General features: G+C 44.5%; 1 protein-coding gene across 4 annotated transcripts in view; it reads left to right on the forward strand.

The window, feature by feature from the left end:
* The first annotated feature begins 516 nt into the window (after positions 1 to 516).
* The window catches only part of CHST11 (carbohydrate sulfotransferase 11), a 164,115-nt gene continuing 146,642 nt past the window's right edge, over positions 517 to 17,989 (forward strand). The window contains exon 1 of one of the 4 annotated variants that reach the window (XM_086887194.1): positions 517 to 776. In XM_086887194.1, the coding sequence (XP_086743320.1) occupies positions 674 to 776 (103 nt within the window). In that variant the 5' untranslated portion in view covers positions 517 to 673. Of the gene's footprint in view, positions 792 to 17,989 lie in introns of all 4 variants that reach the window. The other 3 variants (XM_086887193.1, XM_086887196.1, XM_086887197.1) reach the window with 3 other exon arrangements.

A 17,989-nucleotide genomic window follows, 5' to 3' on the forward strand; every position in this document is an offset into this window, starting at 1 on the left:
CAGGTGGCACTGTTTGCCCTGGGGATGGTTCCGTGCGCCTGAAGTTGGTGTTTGCACCGCTGATAAAATGAACAGCTCCCGGCCGGGACAGCGCGACACCGGCACAACACGACGGCAAGGACAGGCTGTAACATGACCTGCGGAGCCAGGGCAGACCTGCAGGGAGGCATTTAGGGTTAGCGGAGCGACAGGCACCACTGAGTGGGAGAGAATTTCTCTCCACAAACGGAGCGCGGGCAGAGCCAAGCAGGGGCGGATGCTCCTGCCCGCCGGCTGCTGCTGGACCCAAAGGTGGTCAAGTTCACGGGCAGCGGGGGTGCGCGGACGGCGGCCGCCGGACGCCCCCGGGGCTCTGAGGGGCAGGGGCGCGGCCCCGCAGCCCCTCGGGGCCGCCCGGCTCGTCCCCGCCCGCCGCCGCCGCCGGGCGGGACCATCTCTGCCCTTGGCGAGGGGGGGGCGCGCTCCGCCCCGGCTCCCCTCCGCGCGCGCAGAGCGCCCCTCCGCCTGGCGCGCGGCGTGGTCACGCCCAGCGCGGCATTAACGCCCCCCGGCGCGGGGCGCGGGCGCCCGGGCATCCTCCGGCGGCGGCTCCTCGGAGCGGGGCGGGCGCGGAGCGGCTCCCAGCGCCAGCCCTGCGCGCTCCGCCGCCCTCTCTGCGCCGCCGGACAACGCCATGAAGCCGGCGGTGCTGGAAGTAATGAGGATGAACCGGGTGTGCAGGATGGTCCTGGTCACTTCCGTGGGCTCCTTCATCCTCGTCATCTTCTATTTCCAAAGTATGTTGCACCCAGGTAGGGCATCGCAACCGCACCGGCATCACCGGCACCACCGGGTCCGCGGAGGGCAGCGCCCGCCCGGCTCCCCAGCGGCGCAGGTGGCGGGCGCCCCGGGAGCCCTCGCTGGCTGCCGCCGGCCCCGGCTCTCGGCTCCCGGCGCCGCTGCGGCAGGCGCGGGGCTCGGCGGCGGCGGGCGCAGCGCCCGCGGCGGCCACGGGAAGGTCGCCTCGCCCCCCGCAGGAAACTTCGCGCGGGAGGGAGGAAAGTTGGTTTGTTTAAGATTTTTTTTTTTTATTTTCCGCTTTATATCGTGGGTTTGGTGAAGGGGGACGGGAGACGATAGCGCCTGGATAGCGCGTCGTGGCTGAGCGGCGCCGGGAGCTGCCCGGTCCCCGCGGGTCCCCCCGGCTGACCCCAGGTCCCCTCTCCCCTCAGGGGTCGCGGGCCTTCGTCTTCCCAGCTCTTCGTTTTCGGAAGCGTCAGGGACACCGCGCCCGAGCAAGGGCAGCAGAGGCAGCTCCCCGAGTTGTCCGGAGCTGCGGGGGCGGCTGCCCGGCCCCGGCCATCCCTGCCCGCGGCGCTGCTGGCCGGTCCTGCCGTGTTCGGGCGGCCGAGGAGCTCCGGGTGGAGCCTCTGGCTGGGCACGGGCAGGGACGCAGGCTGCGGAGCGCCGTGCGGGGCTGCAGGGATCACCTCGGGTCCACGCTCCCGGGTACCTGCCTAATCCGACTTCAGCTTTTCGCTTTCCCTCATCCGAGGGATGGAGCAGTACCGGGGGCAGCCTTTGCTGGCTCCCAGAGAAGTCCCACGTAGATCAGCTCCTGACTGACACGAAGGTGGGATTGGGCTGTGGAAACTCCATGTGGTGTCAGCTGTGTGCACAGACCCCTCATAGATGTTTTGTGAAGCTTGGTGAAATTTGTCCAGCGTGGCAAAAAAAAAAAAAAAAAAAAAATTTAAAAAAAATCACTTTGATCTGGCTGTCTTACTTTTTCCCCTTTCTGCCTGAGAAAAGACGTGGGAATTGCACTTGCAGTGTCTTTCTGGAGTGATCTGACGCTGAGCAGAGGAGGAGGGCTGGTAAGAGGGAGTGATACAGCTGTGGCCAACAGCTGTAGCTGGCAGACTGGCCACACTTCCCAGCCGTACCTGCTATTGTCTACTGCCAGCTCTCAAGCGTCCTGGCTACAGGCATATAGCTGTAGCTGATAAGGGAATTGCAGTGTAGTAAAAAGAAAAAGGATCTATTCAAGTTGACTCTTTCTTTCCCTGTTTGTGGCTACCATAGTTGCCATATGTCTATGTGGCACTTAGAGACGTAGTTTAGTGGTGGACTTGGCAGTGCTGGTTTAGTGGTTGGACTCAGAGGTCGTTTCCAACCTAAATGAGTCTATGAGAAGTTTTTTCCTTAAAGTTTCTTGAGAGTTTTTCATCAAATGGTTGAGGCTTGGTGCATTGATAGAATTAGGAATCATTAGATTCTGTGGTGAAGCCAAGTCGTGTTTGGTGTTTTTTTATCAGCTGCCTGCTCCTCCCGAGTTGGTATAATTTGCTTGATGAATGTGTTCTTGTATGGTGCCCATCTGTGTTAATGCCTGCCAACTTCTTGTAAAAATTAGCATATTTATTCTCTTTCCTGCTATGTCTGCCCCATGCTTACTAGTTTTACAAGGACTGCTCAGTCCTTAGCAGACCTGGAGAAGACTTTATTTCTGGTCTTTAAGGCACCATGCAGGATTATGGGTTGTAACATATCTTCACCAATTTAATAAAGTGTGATATTTTAATTGGTGGAGTTCCACAGATAATATGCTTTGCATACATATTCAGAAAATTTGGCCAAGGCTTATTATTTCCCCTTGTTTCAGATGAATTATATTGCTGGAACACAAACTTAGCATGCAGTAGGTGAGAGATTACGCTGAATATTTTTCTGTGAATTTTTGAATGTAGAAAAATCTTCTTTTAAGGATTCTCAATATGCTCTATAGTTAACTGTTGGAGATTATGGTTTTATATTCATTGCATTGTGAGGCTATAAATAGGCTGAGATTTTAGTACAGTTCAAAGGATTTAACATAAACTCTGAGGAGAGAATGCGATGCTGTGAAATCACCCGGAGGTTAATGTGCACCCATTTTCTGTGTGACACATATTTAGGTTGTTAGTGTGAGTGGAGTAGATCTGGAAGTAAATAGATCACAACCTTTATTGTGCCTTTTTGATCATAACTGATTCTGATTTTTTTTTTTTTTTTTTTTTTTTTAATGGGTTGTTTCCATAGTGGAAACTGCTGGGAAGCTCTCAAGCCCTACTCTAGTCCTGCACAGTGTCCCCATTTGGGTTACATACGCTTTGTCAGGCTCAGACAGCTGCTCTCCCAGGTATCTGTTATGCCATTGTACCTGTTACCATCCTGGCAGTGCAAGGGATAGATGAATGTAGAATTCTTGAAGGGTCAGGAGAGAGGGAGGTGGTAGACCTGTCAATATGATATACATTGGGTAGTGGGTCATTTTTAGGAATTAAGTCTTTTTTGTAAGATGGGCTTGTAACCCTTTTTGATTGTCAGAATTCAGCCGGATCCTGGCCAGAGTGTGTGTCAGGACTGGAGGTATTAAGAGCTTTCAAAATCTTGGATAATATCCTTTTTGTTGTTGGAGGGTGTTCAGAATTCTCGCTGGTCTCCACTGAAGCATGTCTTTGGATGGCTGCAGGAGGGAGCTGTCTCTTGTCTCAGGCTTGCCATGGTAGCTTACCATGCTCTCTAGGAGAGGCGCTTTGCAATCAGAATTAGATGAAGAATTCCCACCCAAGCCTTTTGGAGAGAAAATAAGGTTTTCAGATAAGTCCTCAATGAGGACCTTATTATATGTTTCTTGACCCCCAGAGTTCTCGGTGAATTTCAGGAGGCGGCTTACAAAGCTTTCTCATCAGTTTCAGATGAAAGTAAAGGTGAAAGATGCTAGAAGACCACCAGATGATGAGTCCAAACCCCCCTGGGTTAAGATAAATCTTTATCTGTTAGAGAGGGTTTTCCATTTTAGGAGATCTGAATATGAAACTCTTGTTAGAAGTGTGAGACACAAATTTCTGCTGATAGCTTCTTTTTTTTTTTTTCCCCCTCTCTTTGGGATAAAAAATTAAGAAAATAAAATTACATAGTTAACAGTAGCCTTTTTTAAAAACAGACAAGAGAAAAACCCAAACAATACAAACACCCAATGCCTGAAGCTGGGAAGATGAGTTTAGCCTTATCTTTGCAAGAGAGTATGATGTATCCCTTGTGCTGTATCAAGTGCAAACACATTCATACTGGAAGGAAATCAGCTGTTTTTTACTATTTTTTCTCTTTTTGGCTGTGTACCCATTCTCTGTTGGGAAGCCAGCTGTAAATGTGGTTTGGTTATTGCACCTTTGCATTTTCTGAGTTTTGCCAGAGGTTGCCTGAGAGCTGGGAACCCACCCTCCCAAGTTAGGTTCCCCAACCAGTTATTGAGGGAAGGTATATTGTCCAGCCCTCCAGTGCTCAGGACCACTGTAAAGAAAACTTTGGAGATGATAAGCTGTTGTAGCTTATCTGGGGCTATGTTAGCTCTTGAGGGAAGTGGTAATGGGGATTTCAGTGTACTTTCCCATTGCCTGTCTAGACTTTTCTGAAGAAAAATATGCTGCAGTGTTTGCTAGCTGGAGATACAGCAACATATAGCTGATTTTCCCTGTCTCTTTTGCTCAAAATATTTTTCCCCTTCACTCTCCTGCCATGTGCTATCTAGATAACTGAGTGCAAGCTGATTATTGCTCCATGCTCCTGGAACTTCTGTCTGCGTGAAATAGGTCAGTCTTGGGGTTTTATGTGACAGCCCATCATAGTTTTATCTGCTGCATTTCCCGTGAAATCAGTTTGCTCACTAGTCTTTAGCCTGCCTACACTTCCACAGATGTGTTTGCTTTGTTCTGTAGGCTTCCCAGCTGCAGCAAGCAGGGGACTGTGAGTCACCCAGTGGAGGCAGGAGCTGCTCTGCCGGGCTGGGGGGGCACACTGGCGGTGTGTTAGGATCCCTCAAGGTGTAAAATTCCTCGCAGAGGCAGGATAATTAATACTATCTTTATCTTACCTCAGACAGGTTTATGAAACTAACTTACTCTAAACCTGATTCCTTTCCCACCCCTCCTACTTGCATTTTTTTTTTTCCCTCCATTTTCCATCTCCTGTTTTAGACTTGTACCGCTCTCCTCTGGATGCTAACAAAGGTTGCATCTCAAAGGTTAGGTCGGATTTGCTTCACATCCAGGATCTTCTCAGTTACATATGCAGCATGGTGTGACTGAGAGCTGATGTCTACCTTTGCTCAAATATCAGAACAACTCAGACCACAGGAGATTCTTTTCCTTATGTCTGAAGACAAGCTCACCATTGGTTTTGATGGCAGATTCTGTTTGAAAATCAATGTGGCAGTCTCCCATATTGCAATTGATCCTCGCTTTCTCTCTTGCTTACAAAGGAGAATGAGATCTGCAAAGCAGTTGGGTGTGTGGCATTCCTTTGATGGACCCTGTATACTGGTTTTAAATTATTCTGTTTGGGATACAGAGAAATGGAGTTCATTTGACAGCCACAAGAAACTGGCCCTCATTTAATTGCATGCAATGAAATGCATCCCCCAGAAACCCTGCCGTGTGCTGTATGTATTTGTTGGTGTCCCTATAAAATCTTTTCATGCATTTCCATGGAACTGTCATCAGTGTGAGCAAACCTACTCTGGTCACTCTTCTCAAAGGGACTGATAGTCTGGAACCTGCTTTAAGCTGAGAATTAAACTACTCTTTGTATCTTATGAAAATCTTCCTGCTTAGTGAATATTAATCTTACTAGAAGAGCAACTTTTTCTACTGCAGTGAAAATGAGTGTAGGTTTTTGCAACAACTGCTTGCTGAACTGAAGAAATAAAAGTCTGTCTCTGAATACGTTCAAGCACAAAAATTACCTGTATAATTATGTTGTGGTCATGTTTATTACATTTTAACTTATCAGGATATTTATTAGTGCACCATTACATTTTCTACCATGTAGGTTTCTATAAGCTTTTATTTTTTTTTCATTACTGGGTATCAATACTGGGAAAGCATATGCTAACTTTCAGAGCACTGACACTCTATTCATAGATGTAAAGTGTCATGACTTAGCTTAAGTGACTTTTTCAGAGAGAAAGTCAGCGTGCACGGAAACTTTGTTTCGAACTTAGCAAAACAGCATATAAAGCCGAAATTCCCAGTGCTTTTTATTAACAAATTTATACAATTGATTGGGTGGAACTAATTTTTATTTTGTATTCAGAAATATGAACATCTTTCTGAATTCTAAAGTTGTTTCCATTACTTTTCAGAAGAGGCAGGTAGTTCATCTTGTACTGTACCATGTAATTAACTCTAAAAGTGGTTCAGACAATTGGAAGAAATTAGATTCATGTTACTTTTCCCAAAGCCAGCACAACTGTATTTTGTTTGACTCTGTTGCCAGATGTACTATATCAAATCCTGCCTGAGAAAGCTGCTGCAGTTGCCCTTGTGTGAATGTCATCCTAGCATTAGAGAGTTTTTTCCTCTCAAGCCTTTTGGGCTGATGCATATGTATTATGTATCAACTCTAAGTTGATTCTAAGGGAGTTAAGGACCAGGACAGGGGACACAATGATTTTAATCTGATGGTTTTTCTTTCTGATTGTTTGTGCTGCTCAAAGGAAACGTTTGAGTTCTGTGTGTGACTGTGTTGAAGTGTCAGCATACATAAAATGAAGGATAAGATTCATGGATGAAGGGCCCAGTTGAAATCAATGAAAAGAGAAGGAGTTTTCCCCATCAAATTAAAGGAATGAAACTGAGTTCAGGAATTATGTACCTGTGTAGACCTGGCATGTCCAGGATAAAGACCAAGAGATGTCTGTGGTGAGTTACTTAGCTTCACCAGGCACCTACTGTCTTACAAGGATAACATTTCAAAGCATGTTCGTGTTTCGTTGGATGCTCCTGTTCCCTGTGGCCCATTCATGTAGGATTGCTGTGGATGAGGTGTTTGTCCTTACAGTCGCAATTCTGACTGAGTTCAGTTAATTCCTCATTATTTGTGTTTCAGTACCCAGGTTATAGATAGCATCCTTTTGTTATGGGCAGAATGCTTGTGTGTGACAAAGTGGAGCTTCTGGCACAAGCCTTGTGCTCTTAACTAGAAGGTGAGACCACCAGAGACTACTGCAAACCAGTGAAAGAATTCAGTTTCTAATTATCTCTAGTTAATGCCTCCAGACACAGGGATTTTCTTGGATTTCAATTTTGTGAATGTAATCAGCTGAGGATTCAGCGTGTTCCCCCTTTCATGTCATTGTTTGGCGCCTGAAACTAAGGTTTCACGGATAAATCAAAATTTTACCACATATGCACTTGGACTCTGGGTCGCTTCTCTCGTGTAACACTATCCTCTTCCACTTTTCATTTAATGCTGGTCAATGAATGTGGTTTGTTTTCTTGCCCTCTCCACGTGCTCCTTCATGAAGAGTTGGGGGAATTGCCTGGAATAGATCCATTCCCTTCTGTGAAACTGAAATTGTAGGTTTCCATATGAATGGCCCATGTTAAACTTCAGCTCCCTCCCCACTGTCCTCTGGGGCGCTCACAACACCTGTAGCATCACTAGGAATTACCTAATGGAGAGCAGCCTGTGCACAGATTGGGAGCACTGATCCATAAGGCATAAAGGAATGAGGGTGCTGGCTATTCCATGGCAGTGTGCATCCTCTGCTCTGCCCTTTCTCTGGTGTGCGATCCTGGCAGGCTGGTGGGGAGCCCCTCAGATAGAACATGGGAGCTGCAGGCATGTCTTTGGGAGCTGGAGTGTTTTACTGGTTCCACTCTAGGAACTCAGAGATTGAAAAGCTCCATGGCAGCAAGCCTCAGAGAGCCACAGTGGATGACAGGACTCTCTTTTCTGTGATATGCTAACAGGACTTTGGATAACAGCACGGTATAAGTAGGTGCAGCACAAGCATTTGTTGTTTTGCATCAATGAAGCTTTGTGTCCATGGGAATCAAGGGAGGCTTCCCTGTATAAAGAAATTTCACTGCCTTATGCATTTAGCATTTAGATATCCAGGATTTTTAAAGTTATTTTAAAATAGTAATGCTTTTTTTTTAGGGTTGCTTTTTACACTGTGCCCAGTGTTGGCGATGAAAGCAGATGACAGCTTTCCTTTTGGCCATATTAATTTTACACATTAGAGATGAGGTCCTGAATGAGGCATTAACATTTAAGTTACAAGCATCAGAAGAGGATGCTATTAAAAAGAAATAAAATTAGATTGCTACCACTGAAACATTTGAAGGAAAATGTTCATTAGAACATATTGACTGACACTGAGGCTAGATTTGGAAACTTAGTATTTCATGTCTTTTTCCTGACAAATTTGAATCCATGCATTAAAAAGGCTGAGTATGAGCACATAGAAGATGCTGACTGGAAAAAGGCGAAGGCAGTGCCCGCAAATGTGTGTGAATGTGCACATGCACTCATCCATCTTCCCACCCCCTACAAAATCTGTAGTTGGTGGCCCAGGTAATCCAAATGCAGTGATTTCTGAAGAGTAAACCTTTTTCTCCTAACAAGGCTGCTGTAGAGTATGAAATTATTTGTTATTAAAAGAAATCCCAGAAGTGCCAAGGGCTTTACATAGGTGCCTTTGTTATTTTACTAATTGAATAAATGAGTAGTAAGTGTGGATTCTTATTTTTGCTACTCTTTCTCAACTTACAGGTTTGAAAACATCCAGGCTGAGAGAGGAATGATTTTACTAATTCTTTGTAGGTTGTAGAAGAGCAAGGTTTTTTATAGTTTGTCAGAGTATCAGCTTAAACAGTAAGGGTGCCTCTTCAAGGTAGCCTTCATCTTTTTTGTGCCAGGCTGTAGACACTGAGGGATGACTTTGCTGCATTACTATCAATCACTGCTGCGATGGCTTCACACTCCTATGAAAAAACGTAAAAGAAGGTGCTGGGGGAAATGGAAAATACTAACAATGCAATCGAGCAGAATTTCTCACAGCACTGTGATTCCGGGGGTCTGGGAGATGGTAACTCTATCCAGCACATGTCGTGGAGGTAGGTGGACTGCACCCTGCAAAAACAGGTGCGAAATGCTCACATCCTGTAAACGCTGTCTGCTCTTCGTTTGGCGGGGAGAGGCAGCCTTGGTTTCAAGGATGTGAGTGAAGTGATCGATGTGTGGTTTTGCAGGATCAGACCCCCTTTTCTCTCTCTTCTCCAGGAGGTAAAAGAGCAGGATCTCATCCTCAGCTGTGCTCAATCTGCAGAGGAATCACTGCTGCTGCTTTGAGCATTGTCTCAGGCTAAAAGATGCCCTCCTTAGTCATCTTAATATCAAAAGATTGTGTCTTTTTGTGTTATTTGGCTGAGTGGTAGGAGACAGAGATTTTAATTGCGGAGTCTCCACATATAAAATCCACCAGGAATAAAAGGCTTTGTTGGGTTTCAATCCACTTCTCGAACACATTGTAGTCTGTAAAAAGCAGAGAACTGTGGGATTCTTTTTTTTCCTCCTCCTTTTATTCATTTTTAAGACATGGACATTCAAGATACATTTTGTCGATGGTTAAAAGGACCCTTAGAGTAATGCCTTCTGAATTAATTTGATAAATGACATTGTAGCTAGTAATTTTCATGCTTTTTTGGCTGATAAATGGTTGTATAAAGGAATCAAAAACTTTAAACTGGATAGCTGATAGGGATTTTTGAATTTGGCAAGGTAGAAATATAATTAATAAGGTGACTGTAATTGGATCTCCTGGATGATCTTTACTGTAGTACTTTGTCTTAAAACAAAGAGCTTTAGGTAGTTAAAATCCTTTTAAAGACTATTTGCATTATAGTGCATTAAAGCTGATTGGTATGCAGGCAGAACAAAAATGTCTGTATTATCTGAAGTGACCTGACACGGAATAGCACATTCTGCACCCACGCTGGTGGATACCAGGAGCTGAATGTGTCCTTCTAGTAATCTGTATTTTTACAGCCTGTGTTGGAAGTGGTAGCAGAGAATTTATAGTAACTGAGGAGGAGGTCCTTAACACTTTTTAAACACTTGCTGATTAATAAAATGTGTCAGTTGGGGTCATAAATACAAAACTGATAGGCCTGACTTGATTATGTATTTTGGTCTCGATTAACTTCTAAAATACATTTGAGTTTCCAGATGGTGATAAGCGTTTTATCTTTAGAATTAAGCATGTGCATGTGTGCACGTAATTATGAAGTTGAAGTAATTGCTAATCATTGGAGCAATACACCAGAGAGTGATGGACTGCAAGGGTGACTGTGGACATGTGCACTCCCAGGCATTGCTGTGTCCCACTCGCTGGTTTTATTAATTGTTACAGGACCAGTCAGCTGGACATTGTGCAGCGTTCCTGCCACCGTGGCACTGGCAATCCTGTGGACTGTGACATCTAATTTCTGCTTCTCCACATTCCTTCTCTTCCCAAATCAGTCTTGCTTGTTCTTTGTGGCAAGGTTAGGGAAGCTCAGATAGGATGAACATGGCTCCCTACTAGGCTGTTGGGTTTGGGGGGTTGTTTTGGGCAAGCCATAGAATTTTACTTTATTTTTTTCCCCTTTCCTGGAAGGAGTTCACTGAGTGCTTTGAATTTCCTGGTGGGTTGATGGCACGAGGTCTGCATGATGGCCTGGAGGAGACCGTGGTTGCTTTTCAGTTGGTTTTAGTGAGTACTAGGTCAGGTCTACTGTGTTAGAACAGAGGATTTTGGATTGCACAAAGGGCATACATTCCCCTTGGAGGTAGAAATATAGGATTGCAGGCTTGGATTGGAGCCCTGAACTGTCTCTCCCCTGTAAATCTGGGTCAGTTCCATTGACTAGGTTAGCTCAATTCTGGATCAAAGGTACTGTAATGAAGAGCAGTCCCTCTTTGTCATCCTACAGAGCAATATACAGTAGAACAATAACTGTTTCTCTGCTTTTTGACAAGCATTTTGCTTGTCAAATAAGGACTTATTTGTCCTTTCTACAGTCAAGAGAATGCAAGGTTTTTTTTCCTATAGAGATGCATGCTTGAAGTATTGAGAGGGGTGCTGGCTATTTTCAATAGCTTCAGTAGAAATTACGTTGGCAGATAAGCTGTATGTAACCATCAGCATGCAGATCATCAATAGGATCGAAAGTTTCTTGTCCTGCTGTAGAGCTTCTCTGTCTCATGCAGAAAAGGCTATTAATATTTCTGGTGCAGCAGCAAAAATGTAATTACATTAAAGAACAAACTGGGAAAATGTTTGGGCTTCTAGAGCTATTAACTATTTTGAGATAAAACTCGTTTGAGATACTAAATTAACTGAAATAGATGATATAAGACAGACGTGGTTTAATTAAAATTGTCTTCATATTTGGCTGTCTTGAGCCAGCTTGTGGTTTTTGGGTGGTTTGTTATTTGTTTCCTTTTTTCTTTCTCTCCTCCCCAGAGCCAGTGTTGCTGTTGAGTCTTTCCGCATTCTGTGCCTGTTTCCTGAACACTTTCTTAAAAACTTCCAGAGTAGAGAGAGGAGAATATTGGCAGAGGATACAAAACAAAAATATACTTGGGGCTATTGTGTCTGAATGATTAGTAATGCATGAAGTCCATACATCAGTATAATGTCAGTGCCTTACAACCTCATCCATCTCCAGAATGCTATACCCAGTGTGGTAACACAGTACTGTGAGAACTCTTTGTGCAGCTAGAAATGCGTCCCATTGCCCCCAGTGTGCCTGGGAACCAGGGGAAACAGGCCATAATTCTTGTATGTCCAAACTACTAGATGGGTTTTTTTTTCTGACTGCCAGTCTTTACAGAGGCTTTTCCCCCCTTCATTTTAGGGGCTTTTTTCTTTTTTTTTTTTTTTTTTTTTTTTGTTACTCTTCAGACCTTTTGCTTGTGTGTGCATTTATTGGGATGTGACCAAGAGATTTATTTCATTCTCCCATTCCAGCTGTGAGGGGATCTCTTGTCATCAGATTGTACCTCAGCCACTCTTAGCTTGCCAGAATGGTTTATGCCTGGTGTACTTTTTCAGCATTTTTCAGCCTGGAAACACTACTGAATGTCAAGCCATGTGTGTTGTATATTGGTTAATGGTGAGTCTGTGCATTCCTGCTGTCTGTTGCAGTTGAAAGCTTTCACTGTGAGCAAGTTAGGAGCAGCATATCTGGAAATCTTCAAGAATCTGGGTCCAAATCTACTTCTGGAGCAGTAATACTTACTTTAATCAGAAGGCTTCAAAATTGTCCACGAAGTAGGTCCATGCTTTCTTTTTAACTCTATAGCTAGGGACACTGAGGCATGGTCAGGAAGGGTATGTGTGCTGGGATTTGTTTAATCCCACCAGGCTAGTGGCACATTCAGGAATAAAACTGGAGGGGTAGGATGGATTTCTTGAGCTTGTATGATCTGAGGTTTGCAATCCCCTATAGGTTTGGAATAGACCATAGTGCAAGCTAGGTATGAGGCACACCCCAGTTCCCAGCACTCTGCGCAAGGAACACCCCTGCAGCCTGCTCCAGGTGTGCTCTGCTCGTGAGGATGGCTGTTGTGGACAGTCTTGTGTCCTTGGGAGTGCTCCTGACAGGAAAATGCTCCTGGTGCAGATACATGAGGCTTTGAGAGCTCCTTTTGAAAGCTGTGTTCCTGTGTTGAAAGCAAAGTGTTGCCTCCATGAGGCCAGACTTGAGGTGGAGGCAACACCTGTGCTTAGAAGTCTGTTTTCTGGAATAGCAAGCCTGACTTACTCTAGATCATGTTGTGCTTGGACAGCTTTTGCCAGTGAAAGGTTTACTGGATCAATATAGGTAAAAGAAGGCCTGCCTCTTCCCTTTTCATTTTCTTTTACCTCTGTGTGCAGATCTGCTAGAGGTTTTACCAGCAAATATAAGTTCACTAAAATAAGGAAGAAAAAAAAAGCACTAACAATGAAACTGTATCCTTTCTATTGTCAGCAAAGACATGTTGATCAAGGCTGATGTGCATGATGCATCCTGGGTTTTTATTCACTCACCAACATTTAACATAGCTGTAAATTAAACTATTGCCTCTCTGTAAAGTATGTTGTCCCTGCACTTTGCTCATTCTTATTGCAGATTTAAAGTCAAAATAGGAAGGTAACATCAGCTGTCTCTCTAAGGGGCTGCGGCTGCTGGCTGATGCTCTCGCAGATCCTTCCCTTTTAAACCTCCACACTTTCTGTGGTGCCGGTGGGACATTGTTGATGTTCATTCCTTGAAAAAGAAAACCTTGGTGCAGTGTTTCATTAATGTATTTTCTCAGAAAGGTCTCAGATCTAAATTAGCATCTTTTTCAGTTCCTGTGAAGTTCTGGGGCATTGGAAGTAATGCTTCATGCAGTGCAAGGAGGGGAAATGGAAGCTACTGAGCATGTTTGAAAGGGTATTTTTACCTCAGCCTTGGAAACAAAACATTTCCCGTCTATCTTGTTGAACATGTGTGACTGTTTCTCAAAAGTGTACAGGACTAAGAGCTCTAGTGAGGCATTTTGAAGAGATGGGACTTCTTGCAGTCACTGCAACGTGTCTAGGAATGCTTTTCTTCCTGCCTCTTCTCTCCCCTGCTGACCGCTAAGTTTGTGTCCCCCTCATAGTCAAACAAGCATAGTAAAACATATATCTGTGCCTGAAGTTCTGGTGTTAGTTTGCTTCTAGCTTATCTGTCAGATGAATCTTGCATTGAATTATGAAAAATGTTGCTCTGTCACAAGTTGTGGCTGGTAGTAGGTTACTTGCACACTACATCTGTTCAAATGTTCAGGGGAGGGACCACTTTAAAATTTCAATTATAGCCTAAAAATACACGTGGTGTCTTTTTTTCACGTTTGACTCCCTTGCTGGAAATAGCAGGGTTCTGTCATGTTTGTCATGTTTTCTAGCTCAAGGCAGTTTTAAGCACAGCGAAACTGGAAAAATGTGCATCCATTTTCCTCAAGTGAGGGCATGTGGGAATGGTGCTATGGCCACATCAAATACTGCACACAGGGAAATTACAGGAGCTGGGTTTTGAGCAGACAACCAGTGTTTACATGCTTAATTTATGTAATAGCCCTTTCAGTTCCCATCTGTTCCTGTGCCCTTTGGCAAATGGGTTTGCAGTTTTCTAACATGTGAAAACGTTGTCAAGTTCAGGGAATAAGACTCGGATTTTATTTAATTGCCTCTTTCTTTGTCTGTTTTAAGTTGGTCCTTAGGGAGAAGAGGCTGACCCCAGGAAGCAGGGAAGCTTTGTCTTCCCAGGGTGCCAATAATCTGTGAGTACAACTCAAGGTTGAGAGGTCAAAGTTGCAAGTTGAGCACTTGTGCCCCAAGTGTGTCTCACTTTCTCATACCCAAGTCAGGCAGCTCCCAGGGGGTTGTGCTGTAAATGAAAGTGATCTGAGAACCCCACGTTTCTGCACTCATGGCTAAAGTGGGAGTAGGACCTCTTGTAAAGGGTCTTGATCCAGAGCAGGGGGTGTAAAAATGAGTTCTTGTTCAAGTGGACCGAAGCAGCTGGCTGTCAGGAGGGAGGGGTTGGTTCCAACCTTGCTTTTATCTCTCTTCTCGCTCTTCTGCAGTGCCAGGCTATGCTCCACCTCTGTGGCTCAGCTGAAGCACAGCCCTATGGCAGGCACAGTGCAGACCAGAACTCGAGGGCAGCAGCCTGATGGGCCTGATATGGCAACAGTGGTGTGTGTTACAGAGCTTCTCTGAGCCCACACAGTTCAACATAGGTAGGGGGTATCACCAGCACAAGAGAAATGCAAATTACTGCTGAGAACAATTGCTGGCTATCAAAACTGATAATTCTGACAGATTTATTCAAACTCAGGTGTGAGCCTGTGTATCACCCCAGTTATCACTCACTTCTGCAATTTCTTTGAAATGGTTTTGTGTCAGGTACAGGCTTCATAGGAGCTCCAAGGTTTGGGTGGAGAAAATGCTCACACTTTCATAACTGCTGGAGTAAGGATATGTACACCCATGTCTGCAGTATGGTAAACCAAGCATGGGCTGTCTGTAGCTTCCCACTTGTGTTCTTCCCTGCATATCTCGAAATGCCTTATACCAACACTGTGGGCTTGTGCTCAGTGACTTGGTCCTGTGGCCTCCTTTCTGGGACAGGCAGTGCTTTGGAGGGCACTAGGCTGAGCTGCCCCTGTGAGCAGTGTGCTCTCATGGCATCTGTGTTGGGATGAGCTGTGCCCCCACCACTGTTCTTGTGTAGGGCATCTGCTATGTTGGGAGACCAGGTTGTAGTAAAATGGCCAGATCAGTAAAACTAACTTCCTTCCTAGCATATGCCTTTAACTTCAGGCAGTGGCAGAGATGGGAGTTCAACCTAGCAAGCTTCAGGCTTACTACTGAATAATCACGTCTTTGGACTATGTCAGTGGAATAAGCAAGGTGGGAAGGAAGGGATGGTCCTGGTGATGAGAGTTGTGGTTCCCTCAGGGTCCTGGCAGTAAGCTTGCTAGCTTATTTTTATGATCTATGAACTTACCAGCTCCTGAAGAAGCTCTTCTGACAGCCCTCACAGATGGCCTTGTGCTGCACAGGAGCCCAGAGAAAAGTGGTAGGCAGTGAGAAGAATTTGCTGTGCCTGTTGTTCCACCACCGTGGTTGTAAGGGTTTCATGTGTTGTGAAATGGGTTATGGTTAACCTTGCCTCTCTGACTTTCTACGTTTTGGATGTTAAATATGAAGATACTTTCAGGGCAGAAAGCAAAGGCATAACGTAGGAGGAACAATCCCTACTAGGGGGATCTATTTCACCAGGAATATTTATTCAAAGGAAAACCAGTAACTTTCTGCTAAATGGATACACATAACTGGTGTGTATTTACTGGGGAGCAGGACTGGCTTTCCAAGTGTGTGATCCCTGGCAGAGCTGGCTGGTGACATGCAAGAACATTGAAGGTCATGGCTTTTGTTGCTTCCTCTTCTTTTGCCTGCTGGCCCTTTTGTCTCGCTCCGGTGGTGCTGGCATGCAAACTGCTCCCTGCTATTCCATGCTGGGCTATTCCTCATGGTTCACGTTGGTGTGCCTCTCGAGCTGGAGCTGGTGGTGAAGCAGGCAAAAGCTGATCAAAGCACATGTCTAATTGGATTTTTAGATCTTGTTTTAAAATGAGGGATTTTCAAATATTCCCATTAGTGGGCATTAGTACTGAGGAGAAGTATGCCACCAGGTAGGGGTTTTTTTTTTGAGTCAGAATTTCAGTATAATTAAAAAGAGATTACTGAACTTAATATTATTGAAATAAATGCTTTCATGAAATGAAGAACACCACTGGAACCTCTGGGTGCATGTAGGAAGTGTGCTGAGCCATTGCCTGCAGCTTGATGTTAAGGCAAGAGAAGCATTTTTTGTATGGAAAAAGGGAGCTGCTGCACACTGGGGCTTCTTACTTTTTGCTCCACAGAAGATTCTTCTGGAGGGAGGGAATTATACTTCTGAAGGAGTGAGCAGAAGAAACATATGTGGGTTCAGCTAAGAAGTGTCAACCTAACTAGCAACAGATTCTGCAGTTCATATTGGAATAATAAACTGATAAGTAAAATTTTAATTATTAATTTACATTTTTATCCTTTTGCCATGTATCCTAGTTAATTTGTGAATGAATATTTTTTTGTGGTGTTGCCGTGCTGTTCATTCTGACAGTCACCACCTTAGGGCTGGGTTATCAGTGCTAACACATACTTCAAATTAAATTGGGAGTAACAGTGAGAGCAGTTTATCTTCAGCAGTAAGGACAAGTTCCCCTAATTCTCAATCATGTGTCACTCAATTCCATTATGACAGGAATATATTAATCTTTTCTTGTGAGCAATTTAGTATGCCACTTTCTACTGCTAATGCTTGCATTTTTATGATGCATTACTGATTAATATTGTTAGGGTTTGTGTTTTACCACTGGTTATTCTTAGCTGTGATTTCTGTCTTGTGCTTGACTGCTTTTCCTTTTCCTGAAATATGTTATTCAGGAGCAGTACCTCTGGAGGAGGAAGGTATCCTGTGCACAGGACTGACTGGGAAGCACAAGTAATTAGTTGGCAGGATGGCCAAGAGTGCTGGAAATGGCCAAGAAGCCGTAAGAGAGTTTCTCAGGAATTTTTTAGCAAGACTGGCAGTGGATTTGTTTTGGTATTTTTATTTTGATCTTTCCATTCTTGCTGTAGAACTGCAATGGCATAAGCAGTCCTGCTGCTTGGCTTTCCCAGGGACTATTACAGTGCTCCAAGTACAGGCATTGCCAGTTCTCCTTGAAGGAAGGCAAGAAGAGAAAACAGATAAAACAAGATTCTTTTTTTTCTTTCTTCACATCAGTGTTGTATCTTCATATATAATCAGCAAAAAAAAAAAACAAACAAGCCCTGATTTACATTAGTCTGAAAGAAACAGATTTCATGGTATCTAAGAGCTCAGTCTTGAGCTTGGACTTCTAGTGAAGCCAAACCGTAAATGGAAAGTTTGTCAAGTGATCTGGCTGTAAAACTTTAGATTTGAGGAAGGAGAATTTAAATTTATGTCAATTTATACAATGTTAATCTCTGCAGAGAGGATCTTAATTGCAAGACTGACAATTTGGGTCATGTTTGAAATTGATTCAGAGATTGGTCCTTGATAACTTTGGGTCTGTTTCCAAAGCTGACTTGTGAGTTGGGATTGAGGATCAAAGCCTAAATGTCGCTTTGTTTCAAGCTTGGGTGTCAGACTGAGGCGTCTTGTTTTAACGTGGGGTTTTGTTGCATACTTTAACTTCAAGTGAAAAATTCACCATTGTACTGAAAATCTTCAGTCTTTGAGGCTTAAAAGACTTCTTGAAGATGAAGGTGAAACTGTTTGTGTACTTGTAAGCATTATAAGAAGAGATCTCAGTAAAAACAAAAAAGTGCGAGTAGCATGGAGAATTCGGGCGAAAGAGAATTGTTGCTAGGGAGTTAAAAGATGGATGTTTGAAGGCAGTGGCTTTGCCTGTGTTTGAAGTTGTAGCATTTGTGAGTAGGGGTGGGCTGCCCTCCCTCAGGGAAGGAGGTTGGGCAGGATTTGGTAGCCTTCAGAGGACAGCGGCTTTGGTGGGAGACAGTCACTTGTAGCTGCTGCTGCATCATTGT

Source organism: Cyanistes caeruleus, chromosome 4 (assembly GCF_971803275.1).
Source record: "Cyanistes caeruleus chromosome 4, bCyaCae1.hap1.1, whole genome shotgun sequence".
NCBI classification, from domain to species: Eukaryota; Metazoa; Chordata; class Aves; order Passeriformes; family Paridae; genus Cyanistes; species Cyanistes caeruleus.